Source organism: Pezoporus wallicus, unplaced genomic scaffold (assembly GCF_028554395.1).
Source record: "Pezoporus wallicus isolate ANWC-B61680 ecotype Strahan unplaced genomic scaffold, APGP_CSIRO_Pwel_v1 contig_8090, whole genome shotgun sequence".
NCBI lineage: Eukaryota > Metazoa > Chordata > Aves > Psittaciformes > Psittacidae > Pezoporus > Pezoporus wallicus.
In genome coordinates this window covers 2,534-11,272 of record NW_026642841.1, presented here as the reverse complement: position 1 = coordinate 11,272, position 8,739 = coordinate 2,534, and the positions used below count along the sequence as shown (strand labels likewise).

General features: G+C 46.8%; 1 protein-coding gene across 2 annotated transcripts; it reads left to right on the top strand.

Annotated features, from left to right (window-relative positions):
• The first annotated feature begins 1,561 nt into the window (after positions 1 to 1,561).
• DYNLRB1 (dynein light chain roadblock-type 1) lies at positions 1,562 to 6,584 on the top strand. 2 transcript variants are annotated; one of them, XM_057432374.1, is made up of 4 exons: positions 1,562 to 1,636; positions 2,739 to 2,814; positions 4,350 to 4,517; positions 6,072 to 6,584. In XM_057432374.1, the coding sequence occupies exons 1-4, from the start codon at positions 1,634 to 1,636 to the stop codon at positions 6,113 to 6,115; spliced, it is 291 nt and encodes a 96-aa protein (XP_057288357.1). In that variant the 5' UTR covers positions 1,562 to 1,633; the 3' UTR covers positions 6,116 to 6,584. The 2 variants fall into 2 exon arrangements, with proteins under 2 accessions (XP_057288357.1, XP_057288355.1); XM_057432372.1 differs by having other exon boundaries at positions 4,350 to 4,523.
• The last annotated feature ends 2,155 nt before the right edge of the window (positions 6,585 to 8,739 follow it).

Below are 8,739 nucleotides of genomic sequence, written 5' to 3'. Positions count from 1 at the left end.
AGCAGGCTCCATGTGGGGCTGCAGGAGGAGGAAGAGCACACGGATGTCGACATCTATTTTGAGGAGGAGGAGGAGATGGAGTGAGCAGCGGTAAGGCAGCACGTGCCCCCATCCAGTGCCGGCAGTGAGGGTGGCTCGGGGGCTGCCGCGCTGGGGCTGACCCTGCTGCAGGGACACGGTGCCCGGTGCCACAAGCGCCACCACATCGCTGCCCTGCGCTGCCTCTGGGCCACGCGAGCCGAGCCTCATCGCGTACAGCCCAGCTCGCAGCCCCAGCCGGGGCTGAGCCCCGCAGCAGACTCACGCTCTCCCCAGCGTGTCCCAGGCTGCGGCAAGCGCAGTGACCATCACAGCCTCACTGAAATGACCTTGTGCTGCTTGCTTCCAGGGACGACCGAGATGGGGGTCTTCAGGGAGCAGGAAGATGGTTTAATAAGAAGAGTTGCTGGTTTTTTTTCAGGAGATTTGTGGGTTTTATAGTTTTTGTTTTGTACTTTTTAGTAGAAGAGTTGTTTTTTGTAGAAGATTTGAAGTTAGTAGAAGAGCTGCACTTAGTAGGTTGCAGTTTAAGGTAGTTGTAGTTTGGTGTTAGAAGGTTGTTTTGTGGAGTTTCTGTGGTGGTGTTTGTTGCTCTGTAAATACATTTCTTGATCTTCTTCTGACCCAAGATCTCTTTGTATTTGCTGTTGAGCACACACAAACAGCGTTGGCAGAAGAGTGGTTTCGACTTGCTCTGGGTTCCTGGGGCTGGAGGGGGCTGGTACTGTTGGCACTGAGTGCTGGGACATCCCAAACGCCCCGCATGGGCTCCCTGCCTTGCCAGAGCGCTCTTTCAGGCTCTCTGTAGCTGCGGGCAAGGGCTGGGCACGGGCGAGGGACCCAAGGTGAGGGTGCGCACACCGACCCCTTGGCAGCCGCAGGTCCCCTGGCCCGGTGCTGCCATCGGGCACGGCTTGTTCCAACGCTGACCAAGGTTTCTTGAGATGCTCCTCAAGCTGCGAGAAACACGGCCATGTACGAGGAATTGTTCATGGAATCACAGTCACCTACACCAGGTTGGAAATGATGCTGAGGATCATGTGGTCAACCTTTCTGTGGAAAGCAGAGCCAGATACAATGTCCCAGAACTTTTTATGTCCAGATCTTAACATGACCATTGCTGGGGACCCGATCCAACCTATTGGATCCAGCCTATTCCAATGGGTGATTTTTCTCTGGTGTAAAAAGTTTTCCTTTTTTTTCCGTCCCCCCAAGAGTAACTTGTGCCCGTTACTCCTCCATGCAGTCACTGTATAAAGGGACTCTTTTTTATAGCCACCCTTTAACTACTGCAATACGGTGACAACATCTGCCTTGAGCCTTCATGTCCGAAGGCTTCCCTCACGTTCTGGCCACTCCTTGGGGCATCTTTGTGGCCCGTCTCTGGACCCTCTCCTGCCCATCCACATCCTTTCCCTGTAACGAGGACCGAACCGTACCACAGTGCTCCACGTGTGTCAGCCCTCTCCGCCCGCCGCCGTTATGCGAGGGCAGAGCTCACCCGCCTTCACCTCACCAACACCCGCCCTTAGAAGCGCTTCCGGGCCGGGCGCAGGCGCAGCGCGGGGCCGTGACGGGGCGGTGGCGGCTCAAGATGGTGGGTGAGCCCGCGGCCGCGCTGCTCGGGTCGGCGCCGGGCTGAGGAGGGGAGGGCGGGCTCCCTGCGGTGCCGCCGGACGCGCGCCTTCAATGCTGCTCCGGAGGGCGAAACCCCGCGTTCGTGAGGCGGAGATGCGCGGCCCTGGGACCGCCCGGGCCAGCGGGGCTGCCCCGCCCGGCTCGGCGGCTGGGCCGAGCGGGGTCCGTCCGCGTCCGAGGCGCTGCGCGGCTGTGGGCAGCTCCTGGGTCTCTCTCCGGTTTCTCTCAGTCCCCCCCAGTTGGGTTCGGGTTTGGGTTCTGTGCTAGGAACGCGCGGGTGCGGCCCTGTTCGTGTTCAGCGGGTGCTTTCCCGGGAGGTTTGGTTCAGATACCAGGCAGAAGCTCTTCCCTGTGAGGGTGCTGAGGCGCTGGCACAGGGTGCCCAGAGAACCTGTGGCTGCCCCATCCCTGGCAGTGTTCAAAGCCAGGTTGGACGCAGGGGCTTGGAGCAAGCTGCTCTAGTGGAAGGGATTGGAACTAAATGAGCTTTAAGGTGCCTTCCAACCCAGATCACTCTCTGATTCTGTGAGCATCTTGCAGCTATTCCAACACAAATCATAATTATATATATATAAATGGCATTTATTGTTTTTACCCTTATTTGTGATTGTTCTTAGCATTAATTTGATAAAAGGGAAGGTGGTCTTGCATTCAGAATGTATCTTCTACTTTTCATAAATTCCATATATGTTTTCATACATGATATTTGTTTGACAGGTAAATTGCAGCAGCCTGACTAAGCAAATCTAATCATCTAGTTGCAAGCCTACAGCAAGGAACAGATGTGGGAGGTTGCAGGAGGGTTGGGAAAGATTAGAGGGAGTTCCACGTTTCCCCAGTATTGTAATCGCAGAGGAGTGAAGAGCAAAGACGGAAGACAACTGAAAAGACCATGCAGAAAAGGTAGTACCAAAGTGCAGGTGCTTAGCTGCGTAGAACAGTGTAGGTGGTATGTGCCTGATGCATCTTTGTGTGGCTTTCAGGCACAGTATTACAAAGCTTTGGTGGAAGGCAAACAGCAGCTGTAATATTCTCTTGATTTGTGCTTTCTCTGTTTGCAGGCTGAGGTGGAAGAAACACTGAAGCGAATTCAGAGCCAAAAGGGAGTGCAGGGAATCATTGTTGTGAACTCGGAAGGTACGATGTCATTCTCGGTTTGCTGAGATACAGCTAGTTCCAGCTGTGCACTTTTAAGGGCTGCTGATTGTTATACTTGTGTTTAGGTTACATTCTGTCTTTAGTAAAGATATACGTGTAATCAAAAGACAGACAGTAGTTAGGTTACAAGAGAAAACTCAATTCTCATTTCTGCTTTTCTGCAAGTTCACTTTGTTATTTTAGGAAATAAATACATTAAAAAATTTTGCAAAAGCATAGAAATATTTGAGTTATGGCAGTGTCTGAGACTGTTCTGTCAAAGCCTTTATTAGTAGCACTAAAAGAGCTCCTGACATTGCAGTCTTGCTGCTGTGCATGCCCAGAATACTGCTGTTTTGGTGGACTTGAGCTGTCTGATGCTTGTCGCCTCATGGGACTCATGAGTTGAAGAGTCCAACATAGCAGACTCATCCAGAGCACTCTGAATATACCATGAGCAGCCCAACTTCTTAATATTGTGTGATTATCAGTTTAATTTGAATATTTCCTAGAAATAATCCTTAAAAAAGATGACAGATAGTGAAATCACCATCCCAGGAAGTGTTCACGAACTGTGCAGATGAGGCCCTCAGGGACATGGGTTAGTGGTAGCCTCGGCAGTACTGAGGTGGAGATTGGACTTGAAGATCTCAAAGGTCTTTTCCAACCTAGGTGATCCTATGATTCTGTATATGAATATTCTGAAGATCAGATCATTGCATGCTTGTATGCACGTTGTGTCCCTGCTCACTGTTTTTTCATGGTCATGAATGATGGATTGTGCTGTCCAGGCTGAAGCTGTGCTTATTTGAACATCCACCTGCAGCAGTTTTTCTGCCGTGTCAGAAACTTGGTAGTTGGCTGCTGCACTCTTCTGACATGGGAGCTGAATTTTGGCTGGCTTTTTGTGGGAAAACATGTCTAATGGGTGACAGAAGTGTAAGGGAGGGAAAGCTCTGGCCAGACAGTGGGTCTGCCCTCTTGGCTGGTGCACAAGGACCTTGCAGGACTGCCTCAACTCTTAGGTTAAATGTTGGAGCCTCAGCTTCTTAACAATATGATGCAGCAGGTGATGTCCTCTACAGTCAGTGCTGATGCCAGCCTGGCTTACTTGAAAATCATTTAACTGTGAGGTTCAGGAGCCTTTCTGGTAGGAAAAGAAGTTCCCATTTAGGAGAACAAAATTGAAACATTTTTATTTCTTTTCCCCCCACCCACCCTGAATTTATTTTTGTTACTAGTTATTTATATTTATAAATCTCATAAATAAATGAAAAAGCATCAGTAAAGCACTGGTGGTACTAGAGGTAAATAGTTCTTCTCACTTACACCTGTGGTTCCAGATCTTAGCCTTTCCACATCTTATTTCTGTTCAAGTTCTTCCTTTAAGCCTTTAAAAAAACCACTTCTAATCCCTGGTGTAGGGGCAACATCTGCTAGGATAAATAGCTACCCCAGCTGGACTTGCTGATGCCCAAGGCAGAGTTAGGTCTGGAGTTTTGTCGCTGACCTTTTCTGTCCCCTGTTCCTTGCAGGTATTCCTATCAAAAGTACTATGGACAACTCCACAACAATTCAGTACGCAGGCCTCATGCACAGCTTCATCATGAAAGCGAGGAGCACCGTGCGAGACATCGACCCCCAGAATGACCTCACCTTCCTGAGGATTCGCTCCAAGAAAAATGAGATCATGGTAGCACCAGGTAAAAGTGAGTGGGGACAAAGGAGGCTTCAGGGAATCCAGCAGAATTCTCATGAGGTTGATGCTGTCAGCCTGAGAGAAAAGTTCTGCCTGCTGCTCTGTTCATATTGTGTAATCTCTTCTTTACCAATAAGCTGTTCTGCTTGCTTCAAGGTTGAAACTTATCATTGACCTAAGTTTGCTTTTTTCGTGTTTGAATGTGGGAAATTTCCTTGTTTCATCTTGATCAAAGTAGAAAGTGTCAGATAGTTTTTGAGAGCATGTTGCAGCTTCTCATGCTTTGTGTCTTTCCTTTACAACACAAGAGTTGTAAAGGAATGTATTTTGAGAGAAGTTTCAGTTCAGCACTGCAGGCTAAGTGATAAAGCAATCCAATAGATCTTTCCAGATCAGAGAAATGTAATAGAGCATATTCTAGCTGTAGAATCATAGAATTGGAATGGTTAGGGTTGGAAAAGACCTTAAAGCTCATCCAGTTCCAACCCCCTGCCATGGGCAGGGACACCTTCCACTAGAGCAGCTTGCTCCAAGCCCCTGTGTCCAACCTGCCCTTGAACACTGCCAGGGATGGGGCAGCCACAGCTTCTCTGGGCACCCTGTGCCAGTGCCTCAGCACCCTCACAGGGAGGAGCTTCTCCTAATGTCCAATCTCAGTCTCCCCTCTGGCAGGTTAAAGCCCTTCCCCCTTGTCCTGTCCCTACAGGCCCTTGTCTAAAGTCCTTCTCCAGGCTTCCTGTATCCCCTTTAGGCACTGGGAGCTGCTCTAAGGTCTCTCTGGAGCCTTCTCTTGTTCAGGCTGAACAAGCCCAGCTCTCTCAGCATTTCTCCAGAGCAGAGCTGCTTCAGCCCTCGCAGCATCTCTGTGGCCTCCTCTGGATTTGCTCGACTCTGAACTCATTTGTGTAGTCAGGAGTTGTACAGTTATATCAGCAGCAACTTTTTTTTAATCAAATTATAGAATGAGAAGCAATGAGTTCACTAATGTGGCAGGAACTCAGCTTTGCTCTTCCATGCTGCGCTGGCTCTGTTGTGGGCTTGTGCTGATGGGAGGCAGAGGAGGAGACTGCAGTTGCAGTAGGGTGCTCTGTAGGGACTGGCCAGGCAGATGTTAAGGCAGGCTCCGGCTTGTATGCTGAAGCAGGCTTTTTTCATCCTTCATGTGGAAACCAGAGAGGAAGGAGCATTGCTCCAGCAAAAATGTAGCTACTGTCACTGCAGCCCAGCAGCCTGCCTGTGAGATAGAGGAAGTCACCATCTTGCACCACTGATTTTGATTCCATCACTGCATGTGCCAGTTACAGTTACTTCCTAGGCACAAACTGAGTTAAGTTCAATTGCCTTGGGAGCATGCAGTTCTTAAATCTGATGCCTTTTCTCTGTAAGACTCAAAAATAAGTGATCTGACATGCCAGTCCTGTTTTGCTCAGTGAGAATGAATGTCAGAACTTTACAGTTCTCACAGCATACCAGGGAGATACAAAAAATATTGAGTTTTACTGTTGCTGTGAAAAAAATATCAACAATGAAAGAGTAATTTATTTCTTTTTTTCTCCAGATAAAGACTACTTCCTGATTGTCATCCAGAATCCAACTGAATGATTCCACTGACCTGGTCTGTTTTTTCCCTTTGCCCAACTGTTGTTTGTTTTTTTCTTTATTTTTTTTATTTAATGGTAAAGAGTAAAGCATTAGTGTGAACTCTGCTATGTCTGGGAAAACAAAAGTGGATGGTTTTGTTGTTTACAGACAGAAAAAGTGGCTTTTGTTTTTTTTGTATTGCAAATCACTTTGAGGAGTTGGTGAATTAGAATCAGGCAGTAAAAAATGCAACAGATTCTTTTAATAGTTAGCAAGATAATGTAATAAAATTCTAATAATGTTCTAAAAAAGGTGATTCTCTGTATGTTCTTGTGCTTCTGTCACCACTATTCAAGATAGGCTTTGACACTATTACTTCTGAATGACTGTAAATATGAAACTTGCCTGTTCTCTAGTTCTGTCTTACTCTATTGACAAGTTATTTTGACACAAAGTATGACCATATCAAATTAAAAAGTGTCATCATTGACTTCTGTGTTTTCCTTCTGAAGATTTTCATTATGCTCAGGATTGATCGAGGGGTTCTTCAGAACGTAGAACCTTCCTAGGACTATTTTTATTCATCTGTTGCTTTCTTTAAATAACTGTTAGTTGTATATGCACTGTACTCATAATTGCGTTGTATGTTGGAGCATTTTCCTACCACTTTGTTTCAGGCAGAAGTGTTGTGGCTAAGGCCATCAAGACTGCCTGTTAGAGCTCTCCTGCTATCACAGTTCAGTAGCCAATTTGATTTGGTATCATCCTTCACTGTTTTTTTATTGATGGCCATTGAGAAAAAAGGGTCATCTGGTTCCTCCACGATACTAAAGGGGTTATTTTTGTTGCCTCAAAAGAGCTTTGTAATGGCACACAGAGTTCAAGAATTTGTGCAGAATGTCTGCATTCAAGACGTTTGTCGCTTGTGTGTCAGACACAGCTCTGGCTTGTACTGAAGAGTCTTAGTGATGTGCAGAACATTGTAGCCCAGATTCAGAAATGATGCCTGTTGCCTTGCTCTGCATTTTCCTTGTCCAGCCAACTGCTACAGCAGGAGCAGTGCTTGGGGAACTGGATCCTTCCCCAGTCTCACGTGTCCCACAGGGAAGGGAAGGGGTGCCTGCAGGTAGTGCAGCTGCCTCCTCACAGGTCTGGTCCCAGACATCTTGTTGTAAAAATGTTTTACTAGCATGAAAAGGAATTTCTCTGCAGGTGCACATGAGCAGAGAGGCACAGCCTGCAGGCATGACATGTACTGTTCAGTTAAAGAAAGAATCTTGACTAACTGCAGTTTTCTGTTCTTGTGCTGATGAGGGATCACTCCTGAGCCATGTACCTGTCAGCAGAAGTGTCTAGCTTATGTTTAGCCCTGTTCTTTCAAAATTACAAGCAGTAGTAGGAACATGTGATACTGTCCAGTATTACACTGAGGAATAGACTAAGAATTTATGGGTGATCTCAGCAGGCTGGGGATAGTCCAGGTGACGGGCTGCAATGCAGTTTTTGTGTCTTTAGTACAAATGTCACTTGGACACTTTTCTGGATTTCAGAGCACAAGGTGATGGGGTGGGTATGTGGTGACTCAAACCTTTATGTTCAGCGTTAAATTTTATGTGCATTTTCAGACTTGGGTATTAATTAATAGACCATGTCTATTTTTTTTTAGGTAGGTATGACCAGGAAGCAGAGAAATGCTTTCTGAGATCTCTAAGGTGGCCAGTCCTGCAGCATCAGGGTAGGGTGCTTTATAGAAGTTCAGGTAGCTGAGCTGTCATCCTGCCAAGAAGTGACTGACATAAACATCCACCTCCTGGACACAGGAAGTTGTGAGAGAACTCACACAGCATGTTTTCAGTGCCCCTGTTATTACTAAGTTTTCGTTTAAGCCATGCCATCAAACCAGTGCATAGGGTCTGAAATCATGCTCTGCGTTTGGAGTAGTCCCTGATACACACCAGCTTATAAAATGCACGTGAGCTGTCGTGACGTAATTGAATGCTGTCTTCTAGTAAATGCCCTCCAGCAAGCTCAAGCCTCTGTATAACAACGGAACAGTGACAAAAGGCAGAAGAAGAATGTGACTTCAGTTGTCTCTATCTTTTGCTGTTCATAGCCGGAGAAATGCTTCTTTGGATGTGGTGACCTGCTCCTGTATTTTGGCTTTCCCTGGTAGGTGGCAGTATTACCCTTTTGAACAGTGAAGAATTTCTTTAGTACCATGAATTCCTTTGGACAGTTCCTTAAGGATAGCTGGCCTACCAGTGGCTTAGTGTCATACCTGACTCTGGGACAGAGTGTTGAGGTGTTTGTTTTTTTTCAACAAAGAAGCTCTAGAACCACAATTGCGCCCTTTTTCTGCATTGTGTTGAGACTATAAACTTGCAGTGATATTACGGAGGTCTTGCTCTGTGATGATTGATTGGGGTTTGGGAGCTGGTTTGGGGGGTTTTATGCTTTATCTTTCAAGGACTGTTAGCAGTCTGACTTGAAATAGGAATTTGAATGACGGGGTCTTGAAGAAAGTGGTTTTGGAGTCTGGAGGAGCTTGTCAAATCCATCTCGTCAGAGCAGGGCCTTGCTTATGCCAGGCTAGTGCTACTTTCACACCAGCATTCAAAGTTAATTCAGTATTTTTCAAAAGGGGA

Bases quoted from the DNA above. Each gene is read 5' to 3' on its own strand.
- DYNLRB1 (XM_057432372.1), top strand. The intron at 2,815-4,349 runs GTACGATGTCAT...TGTTCCTTGCAG, and splicing joins CATTGTTGTGAACTCGGAAG to GTATTCCTATCAAAAGTACT. The intron at 4,524-6,071 runs GTGAGTGGGGAC...TTTTTTCTCCAG, and splicing joins CATGGTAGCACCAGGTAAAA to ATAAAGACTACTTCCTGATT.